The sequence below is a fragment of the Ictalurus furcatus genome, chromosome 29 (assembly GCF_023375685.1).
Source record: "Ictalurus furcatus strain D&B chromosome 29, Billie_1.0, whole genome shotgun sequence".
Taxonomy (NCBI): Eukaryota; Metazoa; Chordata; class Actinopteri; order Siluriformes; family Ictaluridae; genus Ictalurus; species Ictalurus furcatus.
Window position 1 is genome coordinate 16,129,230 of NC_071283.1, and position 15,978 is coordinate 16,145,207.

Genomic DNA, 15,978 nt, shown 5'->3' on the forward strand with positions numbered 1-15,978 from the left:
TGAAGATGTGTTTGTAGAAGAGGTTTCTGGAGATGTGCTCGAGTTCGAAGTTGTGTTTGTTGAAGTCGTGTTTGTTGAAGTCGTGTTTGTTGAAGAGGTATTTGTAGACGTGCTTGGGGTCGAAGAGGTGTTTGTTGAAGAGGTGTTTGTTGAAGTCATGTTTGTTGAAGAGGTGTTTGTAGACGTGCTCGGGGTTGAAGAGGTGTTTGTTGAAGACGTGTTTGTTGAAGTCGTGTTTGTTGAAGAGGTGTTTGTCACTATTAATTGAGAGGTTAAATAGGAATTAGAATACTTACATGTACAAAATGTTATTAAAATGCAGTATCAGTGAAGGTGAATACTGACCAGGAACCTGGGTGACATTTATAGAATTTGGAATAATGTTCAAGCTTGAGTTGGTGCTAGTCGCATTAACAAGGGCGTCTTGTACTGTGGAGTTAGTTGGGATGGTGCCATTGGCAGTAAATTCAAGAGTGGAATCTGTCACAATCGAACCATTCCTAAAACACAACCATAGTTAAATACAGGATGAAATTCTGAATCTCAAAAGTAAAGATAAACAATTACTTAGAGCAATATTTTCATATATTATTTCTCACCTGAAACTATGAATTACCATCCGGAGGAAGTTACTGAAGAGTCGTCTGTAAATTGGTTCAAGCTGAAAAATATAATTCAATAAAGAATTCAGTTTTCATAACCACTGACCTCATATACATTGGCTGTTTGTTTGTCACAGGCCTAGATATAGTTAAAGTTAATGAGTAAATCATATACAGAGACTTATAAATGTTGAAATGCAGATATTTGCCCCATTGCCTGGTGAATGTCATTAACTTCACAATATTAATTACTGAAATCGAAAAAATCAGACAAGAGATAAGAATCAGACATGACCAGTATGTATACCCTCTTACCAGAAAGACACAAATGGGACTGTTATTGGTTCTTTATGTTGTCTTATATGACAAAAGAACTATTCATGGGGCAAAATTTATTTTGTTAAGAAGATTAAAATGTATTAGAATTGCCAGCGATAACAATTAAACATACCTGATTACGGACACTTTCAGCTTTTGTTGTGAACTCTGGAGAGCTGGTATTGGCCAGTGCTGGTACAAAGGTTTCACTGATGCTAAAGACCAAGTTGAATGCTGCAGCTGGTATAGAAGTGTTTGTAGACGTGTTTGCTGAAGTGGTGTTTGTTGAAGAGGTGTTTGTTGAAGTCGTGTTCGTTGAAGTCGTGTTCGTTGAAGTCGTGTTTGTTGAAGAGGTGTTTGTAGACGTGCTCGGAATTGAAGACGTGTTTGTTGAAGTCGTGTTTGTTGAAGACGTGTTTGTTGAAGACGTGTTTGTAGACGTGCTCGGGGTTGAAGACGTGTTTGTTGAAGTTGTGTTTGTTGAAGTTGTGTTTGTTGAAGAGGTGTTTGTTGAAGAGGTGTTTGTTGAAGAGGTGTTTGTTGAAGAGGTGTTTGTAGACGTGCTAGGGGTTGAAGACGTGTTTGTTGAAGTCGTGTTTGTTGAAGAGGTGTTTGTAGACGTGCTCGGGGTTGAAGACGTGTTCGTTGAAGTTGTGTTTGTTGAAGTCGTGTTTGTAGATGAAGACGTATTTGTTGAAGAGGTGTTTGTAGACGTGCTCGGGGTTGAAGACGTGTTTGTTGAAGACGTGTTTGTAGATGAAGACGTATTTGTTGAAGAGGTGTTTGTAGACGTGCTCGGGGTTGAAGTGGTGTTTGTTGAAGTCGTGTTTGTTGAAGAGGTGTTTGTAGACGTGTTCGTAGATGAAGACGTATTTGTTGAAGAGGTGTTTGTAGACGTGCTCGGGGTTGAAGTGGTGTTTGTTGAAGTGGTGTTTGTTGAAGAGGTGTTTGTAGACGTGCTTGGGGTTGAAGAGGTGTTTGTTGAAGAGGTGTTTGTAGACGTGCTCGGGGTTGAAGATGTGTTTGTTGAAGTCATGTTTGTTGAAGAGGTGTTTGTAGACGGGGTTGAAGTGGTGTTTGTTGAAGAGGTGTTTGTTGAAGAGCTATTTGTAGACGTGCTTGGGGTTGAAGAGGTGTTTGTTGAAGACGTGTTTGTAGACGTGCTCGGGGTTGAAGTTGTGTTTGTTGAAGTCGTGTTTGTTGAAGTTGTGTTTGTTGAAGTTGTGTTTGTTGAAGTCGTGTTTGTTGAAGAGGTGTTTGTTGAAGTCATGTTTGTTGAAGAGGTGTTTGTAGACATACTTGGGGTTGAAGACGTGTTCATTGAAGTGGTGTTTGTAGAAGAGGTTTCTGGAGACGTGCTCGAGTTCGAAGTCGTGTTTGTTGAAGATGTGTTTGTTGAAGTCGTGTTTGTCGAAGAGGTGTTTGTTGAAGTCGTGTTTGTTGAAGTCATGTTTGTTGAAGAGGTATTTGTAGACGTGCTTGGGGTTGAAGACGTGTTCGTTGAAGTGGTGTTTGTTGAAGACGTGTTTGTAGAAGAGGTTTCTGGAGACGTGCTCGAGTTCGAAGTGGTGTTTGTTGAAGTGGTGTTTGTTGAAGTCGTGTTTGTTGAAGAGGTGTTTGTAGACGTGCTCGGGGTTGAGGACGTGTTTGTTGAAGACGTGTTTGTTGAAGTGGTGTTTGTTGAAGTCGTGTTTGTTGAAGTCGTGTTTGTAGAAGAGGTGTTTGTTGAAGAGGTGTTTGTAGACGTGCTCGGGGTTGAGGACGTGTTTGTTGAAGACGTGTTTGTTGAAGTCGTGTTCGTAGACGTGCTCGGGGTTGAAGTCGTGTTTGTTGAAGTCGTGTTTGTCGAAGAGGTGTTTGTTGAAGTCGTGTTTGTTGAAGTCATGTTTGTTGAAGAGGCATTTGTAGACGTGCTTGGGGTTGAAGTGTTTGTTGAAGTTGTGTTTGTTGAAGAGGTGTTTGTTGAAGACGTGTTTGTTGAAGTCGTGTTTGTTGAAGTCGTGTTTGTTGAAGTCGTGTTTGTAGACATGCTTGGGGTTGAAGACGTGTTCGTTGAAGTGGTGTTTGTTGAAGAGGTGTTTGTAGAAGAGGTTTCTGGAGACGTGCTCGAGTTCGAAGTTGTGTTTGTTGAAGTGGTGTTTGTTGAAGAGGTGTTTGTAGACGTGCTCGGGGTTGAAGTCGTGTTTGTTGAAGAGGTGTTTGTTGAAGTCGTGTTTGTTGAAGTCGTGTTTGTTGAAGATGTGTTTGTAGAAGAGGTTTCTGGAGATGTGCTCGAGTTCGAAGTTGTGTTTGTTGAAGTCGTGTTTGTTGAAGTCGTGTTTGTTGAAGTCGTGTTTGTTGAAGAGGTATTTGTAGACGTGCTTGGGGTCGAAGAGGTGTTTGTTGAAGAGGTGTTTGTTGAAGTCATGTTTGTTGAAGAGGTGTTTGTAGACGTGCTCGGGGTTGAAGAGGTGTTTGTTGAAGACGTGTTTGTTGAAGTCGTGTTTGTTGAAGAGGTGTTTATTGAAGTGATGTTTGTTGAAGTGGTGTTTGTTGAAGTGGTGTTTGTAGAAGTGTTTGTTGAAGTGGTGTTTGTAGAAGTGTTTGTTGAAGTGTTGTTTGTTGAAGTGTTGTTTGTTGAAGAGGTGTTTGTCACTATTAATTGAGAGGTTAAATAGGAATTAGAATACTTACATGTACAAAATGTTATTAAAATGCAGTATCAGTGAAGGTGAATACTGACCAGGAACCTGGGTGACATTTATAGAATTTGGAATAATGTTCAAGCTTGAGTTGGTGCTAGTCGCATTAACAAGGGTGTCTTGTACTGTGGCGTTAGTTGGGATGGTGCCATTGGCAGTAAATTCAAGAGTGGAATCTGTCACAATCGAACCATTCCTAAAACACAACCATAGTTAAATACAGGATGAAATTCTGAATCTCAAAAGTAAAGATAAACAATTACTTAGAGCGAAGTTTTCATATATAATTTCTCACCTGAAACTATGAATTACCATCCGGAGGAAGTTACTGAAGAGTCGTCTGTAAATTGGTTCAAGCTGAAAAATATAATTCAATAAAGAATTCAGTTTTCATAACCACTGACCTCATATACATTGGCTGTTTGTTTGTCACAGGCCTAGATATAGTTAAAGTTAATGAGTAAATCATATACAGAGACTTATAAATGTTGAAATGCAGATATTTGCCCCATTGCCTGGTGAATGTCATTAACTTCACAATATTAATTACTGAAATCGAAAAAATCAGACAAGAGATAAGAATCAGACATGACCAGTATGTATACCCTCTTACCAGAAAGACACAAATGGGACTGTTATTGGTTCTTTATGTTGTCTTATATGACAAAAGAACTATTCATGGGGCAAAATTTATTTTGTTAAGAAGATTAAAATGTATTAGAATTGCCAGCGATAACAATTAAACATACCTGATTACGGACACTTTCAGCTTTTGTTGTAAACTCTGGAGAGCTGGTATTGGCCAGTGCTGGTACAAAGGTTTCACTGATGCTAAAGACCAAGTTGAATGCTGCAGCTGGTACAGAAGTGTTTGTAGACGTGTTTGCTGAAGTGGTGTTTGTTGAAGAGGTGTTTGTTGAAGTCGTGTTCGTTGAAGTCGTGTTTGTTGAAGAGGTGTTTGTAGACGTGCTCGGAATTGAAGACGTGTTTGTTGAAGTCGTGTTTGTTGAAGACGTGTTTGTAGACGTGCTCGGGGTTGAAGACGTGTTTGTTGAAGTTGTGTTTGTTGAAGTTGTGTTTGTTGAAGAGGTGTTTGTTGAAGAGGTGTTTGTTGAAGAGGTGTTTGTAGATGAAGATGTGTTTGTTGAAGAGGTGTTTGTAGACGTGCTAGGGGTTGAAGACGTGTTTGTTGAAGTCGTGTTTGTTGAAGAGGTGTTTGTAGACGTGCTCGGGGTTGAAGACGTGTTCGTTGAAGTTGTGTTTGTTGAAGTCGTGTTTGTAGATGAAGACGTATTTGTTGAAGAGGTGTTTGTAGACGTGCTCGGGGTTGAGGACGTGTTTGTTGAAGTCGTGTTTGTTGAAGAGGTGTTTGTAGACGTGCTCGGGGTTGAAGACGTGTTTGTTGAAGTTGTGTTTGTAGATGAAGACGTATTTGTTGAAGAGGTGTTTGTAGACGTGCTCGGGGTTGAAGAGGTGTTTGTTGAAGTCGTGTTCGTTGAAGTCGTGTTTGTTGAAGAGGTGTTTGTTGAAGTCGTGTTCGTTGAAGTCGTGTTTGTTGAAGAGGTGTTTGTTGAAGACGTGTTTGTTGAAGTGGTGTTTGTTGAAGAGGTGTTTGTAGACGTGCTCGGGGTTGAAGAGGTGTTTGTTGAAGAGGTGTTTGTAGACGTGCTCGGGGTTGAAGTTGTGTTTGTTGAAGTCGTGTTTGTCGAAGTCGTGTTTGATGAAGACGTGTTTGTTGAAGAGGTGTTTGTAGACGTGCTTGGGGTTGAAGACGTGTTCGTTGAAGTGGTGTTTGTAGAAGAGGTTTCTGGAGACGTGCTCGAGTTCGAAGTCGTGTTTGTTGAAGTGGTGTTTGTCGAAGTCGTGTTTGTAGAAGAGGTGTTTGTTGAAGAGGTGTTTGCAGACGTGCTCGGGGTTGAGGACGTGTTTGTTGAAGACGTGTTTGTAGACGTGCTCGGGGTTGAAGTCGTGTTTGTTGAAGTGGTGTTTGTTGAAGAGGTGTTTGTAGACGTGCTCGGGGTTGAAGACGTGTTTGTTGAAGTCGTGTTTGTTGAAGAGGTGTTTGTAGAAGAGGTTTCTGGAGACGTGCTCGTGTTTGTTGAAGAGGTGTTTGTTGAAGAGGTGTTTGTAGACGTGCTCGGGGTTGAAGATGTGTTTGTAGATGTGCTCGGGGTTGAAGATGTGTTTGTTGAAGTCGTGTTTGTTGAAGAGGTGTTTGTTGAAGGGGTGTTTGTAGATGGGGTTGAAGTGGTGTTTGTTGAAGAGGTGTTTGTTGAAGAGGTATTTGTAGACGTGCTTGGGGTTGAAGTTGTGTTTGGTGAAGTCGTGTTTGTTGAAGAGGTGTTTGTTGAAGTCATGTTTGTTGAAGAGGTGTTTGTTGAAGAGGTGTTTGTAGACATGCTTGGGGTTGAAGACGTGTTCGTTGAAGTGGTGTTTGTAGAAGAGGTTTCTGGAGACGTGCTCGAGTTCGAAGTCGTGTTTGTTGAAGAGGTGTTTGAAGATGTGTTTGTTGAAGTCGTGTTTGTCGAAGAGGTGTTTGTTGAAGTCGTGTTTGTTGAAGTCATGTTTGTTGAAGAGGTGTTTGTAGACGTGCTTGGGGTTGAAGACGTGTTCGTTGAAGTGGTGTTTGTTGAAGACGTGTTTGTAGAAGAGGTTTCTGGAGACGTGCTCGAGTTCAAAGTGGTGATTGTTGAAGTGGTGTTTGTAGAAGAGGTGTTTGTTGAAGAGGTGTTTGTAGACGTGCTCGGGGTTGAGGACGTGTTTGTTGAAGACGTGTTTGTTGAAGTAGTGTTTGTAGACGTGCTCGGGGTTGAAGTGGTGTTTGTTGAAGTGGTGTTTGTTGAAGAGGTATTTGTTGAAGAGGTGTTTGTAGACGTGCTTGGGGTTGAAGTTGTGTTTGTTGTTGTCGTGTTTGTTGAAGAGGTGTTTGTTGAAGTCATGTTTGTTGAAGAGGTGTTTGTAGACATGCTTGCGGTTGAAGACGTGTTCGTTGAAGTGGTGTTTGTAGAAGAGGTTTCTGGAGACGTGCTCGAGTTCGAAGTCGTGTTTGTTGAAGAGGTGTTTGAAGATGTGTTTGTTGAAGTCGTGTTTGTCGAAGTCATGTTTGTTGAAGAGGTGTTTGTAGACGTGCTTGGGGTTGAAGACGTGTTCGTTGAAGTGGTGTTTGTTGAAGACGTGTTTGTAGAAGAGGTTTCTGGAGACGTGCTCGAGTTCAAAGTGGTGTTTGTTGAAGTGGTGTTTGTTGAAGTCGTGTTTGTAGAAGAGGTGTTTGTTGAAGAGGTGTTTGTAGACGTGCTCGGGGTTGAGGACGTGTTTGTTGAAGACGTGTTTGTTGAAGTCGTGTTTGTAGACGTGCTCGGGGTTGAAGTGGTGTTTGTTGAAGTGGTGTTTGTTGAAGAGGTGTTTGTTGAAGTCGTGTTTGTTGAAGAGGTGTTTGTAGATGTGCTCGGGGATGAAGACGTGTTTGTTGAAGTCGTGTTTGTTGAAGTCATGTTTGTTGAAGAGGTGTTTGTAGACGTGCTTGGGGTTGAAGACGTGTTCGTTGATGTGGTGTTTGTTGAAGACGTGTTTGTTGAAGAGGTGTTTGTAGAAGAGGTTTCTGGAGACGTGCTCGGGGTTGAAGAGGTGTTTGTTGAAATCGTGTTTGTTGAAGAGGTGTTTGAAGTCGTGTTTGTTGAAGTCGTGTTTGTTGAAGAGGTGTTTGTTGAAGAGGTATCTGTAGACATGCTTGGGGTTGAAGACGTGTTCGTTGAAGTGGTGTTTGTTGAAGACATGTTTGTAGAAGAGGTTTCTGGAGACGTGCTCGAGTTCGAAGTCGTGTTTGTTGAAGTGGTGTTTATTAAAGTCGTGTTTGTAGAAGAGGTGTTTGTTGAAGAGGTGTTTGTAGACATGCTCGGGGTTGAAGTCATGTTTGTTGAAGACATGTTTGTAGATGAAGACGTGTTTGTTAAAGAGGTGTTTGTAGACATGCTCGGGGTTGAAGAGGTGTTTGTTGAAGACGTGTTTGTTGAAGTGGTGTTTGTAGAAGAGGTTTCTGGAGACGTGCTCGAGTTCGAAGTCGTGTTTGTTGAAGTCATGTTTGTTGAAGTCGTGTTTGTTGAAGAGGTGTTTGTTGAAGACGTGTTTGTTGAAGAGGTTTCTGGAGACGTGCTCGAGTTCGAAGTCATGTTTGTTGACGACGTGTTTGTTGAAGTCGTGTTTGTTGAAGGCGTGTTTGTTGAAGTGGTGTTTGTTGAAGTGGTGTTTGTTGAAGAGGTGTTTGTTGAAGTGATGTTTGTTGAAGAGGTGTTTGTCACTATTAATTGAGAGGTTAAATAGGAATTAGAATACTTACATGTACAAAATGTTATTAAAATGCAGTATCAGTGAAAGTGAATACTGACCAGGAACCTGGGTGACATTTATAGAATTTGTAAGAATGTTCAAGCTTGAGTTGGTGCTAGTCGCATTAACAAGGGTGTCTTGTACTGTGGAGTTAGTCGGGATGGTGCCATTGGCAGTAAATTCAAGAGTGGAATCTGTCACAATCGAACCATTCCTAAAACACAACCATAGTTAAATACAGGATGAAATTCTGAATCTCAAAAGTAAAGATAAACAATTACTTAGAGCGAAGTTTTCATATATAATTTCTCACCTGAAACTATGAATTACCATCCGGAGGAAGTTACTGAAGAGTCCTCTGTAAATTGGTTCAAGCTGAAAAATATAATTCAATAAAGAATTCAGTTTTCATAACCACTGACCTCATATACATTGGCTGTTTGTTTTGTCACAGGCCTAGATATAGTTAAAGTTATTGAGTAAATCATATACAGAGACTTATAAATGTTGAAATGCAGATATTTGCCCCATTGCCTGGTGAATGTCATTAACTTCACAATATTAATTACTGAAATCGAAAAAATCAGACAAGAGATAAGAATCAGACATGACCAGTATGTATACCCTCTTACCAGAAAGACACAAATGGGACTGTTATTGGTTCTTTATGTTGTCTCATATGACAAAAGAACTATTCATGGGGCAAAATTTATTTTGTTAAGAAGATTAAAATGTATTAGAATTGCCAGCGATAACAATTAAACATACCTGATTACGGACACTTTCAGCTTTTGTTGTAAACTCTGGAGAGCTGGTATTGGCCAGTGCTGGTACAAAGGTTTCACTGATGCTAAAGACCAAGTTGAATGCTGCAGCTGGTACAGAAGTGTTTGTAGACGTGTTTGCTGAAGTGGTGTTTGTTGAAGTCGTGTTTGTTGAAGAGGTTTCTGGAGACGTGCTCGAGTTCGAAGTCGTGTTTGTTGAAGTCGTATTTGTTGAAGAGGTGTTTGTTGAAGTTGTGTTTGTTGAAGTTGTGTTTGTTGAAGAGGTGTTTGTTGAAGACGTGGTTGAAGACGTGCTTGGGGTTGAAGTCATGTTTGTTGAAGACGTGTTTGTTGAAGAGGTTTCTGGAGACGTGCTCGAGTTTGAAGTGGTGTTTGTTGAAGTGGTGTTTGTTGACGACGTGTTTGTTGAAGTCGTGTTTGTTGAATTTGTGTTTGTTGAAGTCGTGTTTGTTGAAGTCATGTTTGTTGAAGTCGTGTTTGTTGAAGAGGTTTCTGGAGACGTGCTTGAGTTTGAAGTCACGTTTGTTGAAGTCGTGTCTGTTGATGACGTGTTTGTAGACGAGGTTTCTGGAGACGTGCTCGGGGTTGAAGAGGTGTTTGTTGAAGTCATGTTTGTTGAAGTTGTGTTTGTTGAAGTCGTGTTTGTAGACGTGCTCGAGGTTGAAGTCGTGTTTGTTGAAGAGGTGTTTGTTAAAGAGGTGTTTGTAGACGTGCTCGAGTTTGAAGTATTGTTTGTTGAAGTGGTGTTTGTTGAAGTGGTGTTTGTTGAAGAGGTGTTTGTAGACGTGCTCGAATTTGAAGACGTGTTTGTTGACGTTGTGTTTGTTGAAGTGGTGTTTGTTGAAGAGATTTCTGGAGACGTGCTCGAGTTTGAAGTCATGTTTGTTGAAGTCGTGTCTGTTGACGACGTGTTTGTTGAAGAGGTGTCTGGAGACGTGCTCGGGGTTGAAGAGGTGTTTGTTGAAGACATGTTTGTTGACGTGGTGTTTGTTGAAGTGGTGTTTGTAGAAGTGGTTTCTGGAGACGTGCTCGAGTTCGAAGTCGTGTTTGTTGAAGTCATGTTTGTTGAAGAGGTGTTTGTTGAAGTCATGTTTGTTGAAGTGGTGTTTGTTGAAGTCGTGTTTGTTGAAGTCGTGTTTGTTGAAGAGGTTTCTAGAGACGTGCTCGAGTTTGAAGTGGTGTTTGTTGAAGTGGTGTTTGTTGAAGTGGTGTTTGTTGAAGAGGTTTCTGGAGATGTGCTCGAGTTTGAAGTGGTGTTTGTTGAAGTCGTGTTCGTTGAAGTCGTGTTTGTTGAAGAGGTGTTTGGAGACGTGCTCGAGTTTGAAGTATTGTTTGTTGAAGACGTGTTTGTTGAAGTCGTGTTTGTTGAAGAGGTTTCTAGAGACGTGCTCGAGTTTGAAGTGGTGTTTGTTGAAGTCGTGATTGTTGAAGAGGTATTTGTAGACGTGCTTGGGGTTGAAGAAGTGTTTGTTGAAGTCATGTTTGTTGAAGAGGTTTCTGGAGACGTGCTTGAGTTTGAAGTCATGTTTGTTGAAGTCGTGTCTTTTGACGACGTGTTTGTAGAAGAGGTGTTTGTAGACGTGCTCGAATTTGAAGACGTGTTTGTTGATGACGTGTTTGTTGACGACGTGTTTGTTGAAGTCGTGTTTGTTGAAGACGTTTCTGGAGACGTGCTCGAGTTTGAAGTGGTGTTTGTTGAAGTGGTGTTTGTTGAAGAGGTTTCTGGAGACGTGCTCGAGTTTGAAGTCGTGTTTGTTGAAGTTGTGTTTGTTGAAGAGGTATTTGTAGACATGCTTGGGGTTGAAGACGTGTTTGTTGAAGTCGTGTTTGTTGAAGAGGTTTCTGGAGACGTGCTCGAGTTTGAAGTGGTGTTTGTTGAAGTCGTGTCTGTTGACGACGTGTTTGTAGAAGAGGTGTTTGTAGACGTGCTCGAGTTTGAAGACGTGTTTGTTGACGACGTGTTTGTTGAAGAGGTTTCTGAAGACGTGCTCGAGTTTGAAGTCATGTTTGTTGAAGTCGTGTCTGTTGACGACGTGTTTGTAGAAGAGGTGTTTGTAGACGTGCTCGAGTTTGAAGACGTGTTTGTTGACGACGTGTTTGTTGAAGAGGTGTCTGGAGACGTGCTCGAGTTTGAAGACGTGTTTGTTGAAGTGGTGTTTGTTGAAGAGGTTTCTGGAGACGTGCTCGAGTTTGAAGTCATGTTTGTTGAAGTCGTATCTGTTGACGACGTGTTTGTAGAAGAGGTGTTTGTAGACGTGCTCGAGTTTGAAGACGTGTTTGTTGACGACGTGTTTGTTGAAGAGGTGTCTGGAGACGTGCTCGAGTTTGAAGTATTGTTTGTTGAAGACGTGTTTGTTGAAGTCGTGTTTGTTGAAGAGGTTTCTAGAGACGTGCTCAAGTTTGAAGTGGTGTTTGTTGAAGTGGTGTTTGTTGAAGAGGTTTCTGGAGACGTGCTCGAGTTTGAAGTATTGTTTGTTGAAGACGTGTTTGTTGAAGTCGTGTTTGTTGAAGAGGTTTCTAGAGACGTGCTCGAGTTTGAAGAGGTGTTTGTTGAAGAGGTGTTTGTTGAAGAGGTTTCTGGAGACGTGCTCGAGTTTGAAGTGGTGTTTGTTGAAGTCATGTTTGTTGAAGAGGTATTTGCAGACATGCTTGGGGTTGAAGAAGTGTTTGTTGAAGTCATGTTTGTTGAAGAGGTTTCTGGAGACGTGCTTGAGTTTGAAGTGGTGTTTGTTGAAGTGGTGTTTGTTGAAGAGGTTTCTGGAGACGTGCTCGAGTTTGAAGTGGTGTTTGTTGAAGTGGTATTTGTTGAAGAGGTTTCTGGTGACGTGCTCGAGTTTGAAGTGGTGTTTGTTGAAGTGGTGTTTGTTGAAGAGGTTTCTAGAGACGTGCTCGAGTTTGAAGTGGTGTTTGTTGAAGTGGTGTTTGTTGAAGAGGTATTTGCAGACATGCTTGGGGTTGAAGAAGTGTTTGTTGAAGTCGTGTTTGTTGAAGAGGTTTCTGGAGACGTGCTTGAGTTTGAAGTCATGTTTGTTGAAGTCGTGTCTGTTGATGACGTGTTTGTAGAAGAGGTGTTTGTAGACGTGCTCGAGTTTGAAGACGTGTTTGTTGACGACGTGTTTGTTGAAGAGGTGTCTGGAGACGTGCTCGAGTTTGAAGACGTGTTTGTTGAAGACGTGTTTGTTGAAGTCGTGTTTGTTGAAGTCGTGTTTCTTGAAGAGGTTTCTAGAGACGTGCTCGAGTTTGAAGTGGTGTTTGTTGAAGTCATGTTTGTTGAAGAGTTATTTGCAGACATGCTTGGGGTTGAAGAAGTGTTTGTTGAAGTCGTGTTTGTTGAAGAGGTTTCTGGAGACGTGCTTGAGTTTGAAGTCATGTTTGTTGAAGTCGTGTCTGTTGACGACGTGTTTGTAGAAGAGGTGTCTGGAGACGTGCTCGAGTTTGAAGACGTGTTTGTTGATGATGTGTTTGTTGACGACGTGTTTGTTGAAGTCGTGTTTGTTGAAGAGGTTTCTGGGGACGTGCTCGAGGTTGAAGTGGTGTTTGTTGAAGTCGTGATTGTTGAAGAGGTTTCTGGAGACGTGCTCAAGTTTGAAGTCATGTTTGTTGAAGTCGTGTCTGTTGACGACGTGTTTGTAGAAGAGGTGTCTGGAGACGTGCTCGAGTTTGAAGACGTGTTTGTTGATGACATGTTTGTTGAAGACGTGTCTGGAGACGTGCTCGAGTTTGAATTCGTGTTGGGTGAAGTGGTGTTTGTTGAAGTGGTGTTTGTTGAAGTGGTGTTTGTTGAAGTGTTTGTTGAAGAGGTGTTTGTCACTATTAATTGAGAGGTTAAATAGGAATTAGAATACTTACATGTACAAAATGTTATTAAAATGCAGTATCAGTGAAAGTGAATACTGACCAGGAACCTGGGTGACATTTATAGAATTTGGAATAATGTTCAAGCTTGAGTTGGTGCTAGTCGCATTAACAAGGGTGTCTTGTACTGTGGAGTTAGTTGGGATGGTGCCATTGGCACTAAATTCAAGAGTGGAATTTGTCACAATCGAACCATTCCTAAAACACAACCATAGTTAAATACAGGATGAAATTCTGAATCTCAAAAGCAATGAAAAATAATTATTTAGAGCAGAGCTTGAAGTGGGCCTGTCACCACCTGTACGCTGTACCCGCACTTCTACATTTTACTCTTTGGTATAACGTGACATTTTGTTGTGTACCGGTACTTCTCACAAGCTGCCAGTACTCTTTTCTGTCTTCTCCAGATCAGGTTCTGGGTGATTCATAATTACCCTAAACAAACTACTAACTTACCCAGGGGGCACTACATGATGCTCACCTGTTCCCGTTCTCTCGACAAGTCTCAAGATTAAAAATAAATAAAATAATATAAAGTCTCAAGATAAATAACGTTAATGCTAGTCTATCGTTATGTAAATTAATGTTAATGCTAGTCTAAGTAACGTAACATTTATGCTAAGTAATGTTAATAGCAATAATTTTGGCCTGGCTCTAAAAGGGCCCAAAGAGAACGCGTGAGTCCGACAATGACTACGTTTACATGCATCTCAAATTCTGTTTAAGGTCTATATTCAGAATACGATGTTTATATGCGTACAGCATTTACATGCAACAAAGTTCCAATTAAATCACACATTCATAATATAGTTATAATAAAACTAAGAGTATATAAGTATCTTACAGATATTACATTATTATATTATTACATTATTACAGTAAAATACAGATATTACAATGATCTAGATATTCTAGAGATATTGCAAATGGTGTCCCTTTGAGTAAATACATTTATGTTGTGTACATCAGCGATAGCTCCTAGTATCTTTTACTCCCTGTAGAAGTCCAGAATGTAATATTTAATGATTAGTCGATACCGGCCCATACACACACCAACATGGGAATAAGAGGAGTACCGGCACTTTTTTCCACTTCAAGCAGTGATTCAGAACAACGTTTTTGTTACGCCACGGCGAGCTCGCGGCTACTGTGCCGGCGCAGACTACACATCACAGCCACACCCACGCTCAAGTTCGCCGGAATACTGAGTGCAAACGCCTGCGCGCCGCCCAAGGTTATTTAAGACCCTCTTAACAACAACGCGGCACGAAGTAACGCTAAAGCTCTCTCAACGTTGGCTTGTTACCACGCTCTCTACGAACATTGGATCTTCATTGGTTTTGGAACTTCCGCCTCGTTCCCAACTACAATTCTGGATTTACGTTTTGGATTATTGTGTTTGCCTCGGACTTTGTGCTCCACGCTTCACGAATCGCTCTCCTATCTGCGTATCCTCGGCCCGCGCTTGCCTCTTACCAGGTAACGTGACAGATTACTTCGCCGATCATGGAGGCAGCGGGCGGCCCGGATTGGGTACAGGTGTGTCGGGATAAGGACCTATTGCTAAGCGCGAAGGACAAACAGATTGACTGCCTCACGCAACAACTGGAGCAGCTCCGCGTCACCGAGGGGCAACCCGTGGCTCCCGCTGCAGCCGGCTTTCGTTCCGCTTTTTTCCGCGCACAAGCTCCAGTTGCGCATGCAGCACTTGCCCCAGCCCCGCTGGTTGTACACTATCCGCCCATGCCGACACCAGAGCGCTATGCCGGCGAGCCCGACCGATGTAAGGGTTTCATGCTGCAGTGTACCTTGTTCTTCGAAAATAACCCGGAGATGCCGGAGGAGCGCCGGTTAGCGCACTTCATTGAGCTACTCTCCGGTCGCACCCTGGAGTGGGCCATGGCAGAATGGGAGCAAGGAGGAATGGTCAGACCGGCGCTCACAGAGTTTCTTGCGCACTTCCAACGCGCATTTGATCATTCCCCAGACGACACTCTAGACCTACGTCATTGCCTGACGGGCCCCACAGCTCCGGTAGCTGCCACTACAGTGGAAAGACCCCTGTCTTCAGTCCCGGTCACCGTGCCACTTGCTTATCATGACCTCCACACGGTATTCAGCAAGGAGCGTGCAAGACGTCTACCTCCCCATCGGGCATATGATTGTGCCATAGACCTTCTCCCCGGCGCTAGCCCACCACGTGGTCGAGTGTACCTGCTCTCCCAGGCAGAACAGCGGGCCATGGACGCCTATATTCAAGAGGCACTGCAGCAGGGGTACATTCGGCCGTCCACGTCACCCGCTTAGGCTGGACTCTTCTTCGTGGAGAAGAAAGGGGGGGGCCTGCGACCATGTATTGATTATAGGGGGCTCAACCAGGTGACCGTCAAGTACCGGTATCCCCTGCCACTAGTGCCTGCCGCCCTTGAACAGCTGAGATCTGCGTCCTTCTTCACGAAGCTGGACTTACGCAGTGGGTACAACCTAATCTGCATCAGGGAGGGCGACGAGTGGAAGACGGCCTTCAGCACCACTTCCGGGCACTACAAATATTTGGTCATGCCGTATAGGCTTGCTAACGCTCCCTCAGTGTTCCAAAACCTGATCAACGACGTCCTGAGGGATCTACTGGGGCACTGCGTCGTCGCGTATATCGACGACATATTGATCTACTCGACGTCCCTGAAGGAGCACATTAAGCAGGTCTGCCAAGTGCTGGCACGTCTGATGGAACACCAGCTGTATGTGAAGGCCGAAAAGTGCGAATTTCATCGAAGCACCATCAAGTTTCTGGGGTATGTCATCAGTCCAGAGGGCTGGACCAAAGCAAGGTAAGGGCGGTAGTGGAGTGGCCCAAGCCCCGAACAGTCAAGGAGCTACAACGATTCCTGGGCTTTGCAAACTTCTACCGGCGGTTCATCCGCGACTTTAGTAAGATTGCACAACCCCTGACCTCCCTCCTTAAGGGGAAACCTCGGCGCCTTGTCTGGTCCGCTCAGGCCCAGGAGGCCCTGAACGGGCTGAAACGGAGGTTCACTAAGGCCCCCATCCTCCGTCACCTGGACCCCTCCAGACTGTTCGTCATGGAGGTCGACGCATCTGAGATGGGAGTGGGGGCTGTCCTGTCTCAGAGGGTCGGGGACAGACCCAAGTTGCACCCCGTGGCCTTCTTCTCGAGAAAACTGTCTCCGGCAGAATGCAACTATGATGTGGGGAACTGGGAGCTCCTGGCCATCAAATTGGCCCTCAAAGAGTGGAGACACTGACTGGAAACAGCCGACCATCCATTCCTCATCTACACCGATCACAAAAATCTCGAGTACCTGAGGACGGCTAAGCGGCTCACACCCCGCCAAGCACGCTGGTCTCTGTTCTTCTCCCGGTTCCAGTTCACCTTGTCATACAGGCCAGGGA

At 43.2% G+C, this 15,978-nt stretch overlaps 1 protein-coding gene across 1 annotated transcript; it reads left to right on the forward strand.

Annotated features, from left to right (window-relative positions):
* The first annotated feature begins 1,059 nt into the window (after positions 1-1,059).
* Positions 1,060-12,530, forward strand: LOC128604059 (uncharacterized). The gene is made up of 3 exons (XM_053618832.1): positions 1,060-1,513; positions 4,691-5,209; positions 9,048-12,530. Exons 1-3 carry the CDS (start codon positions 1,133-1,135, stop codon positions 12,528-12,530), a joined length of 4,383 nt encoding a protein of 1,460 aa, XP_053474807.1. The 5' UTR covers positions 1,060-1,132.
* The last annotated feature ends 3,448 nt before the right edge of the window (positions 12,531-15,978 follow it).

Coding starts and splice junctions, on each gene's coding strand:
- LOC128604059 (XM_053618832.1), top strand. CDS start 1,133: ATGCTAAAGACCAAGTTGAATGCTGCAGCTGGTATAGAAGTGTTTGTA. Junction 1,514..4,690: donor AAGACGTGTTTGTTGAAGTC/GTGTTTGTTGAA, acceptor TTTGTTGAAGAG/GTGTTTGTTGAAGAGGTGTT. Junction 5,210..9,047: donor AAGTGGTGTTTGTTGAAGAG/GTGTTTGTAGAC, acceptor TTTGTTGAAGAG/GTTTCTGGAGACGTGCTCGA.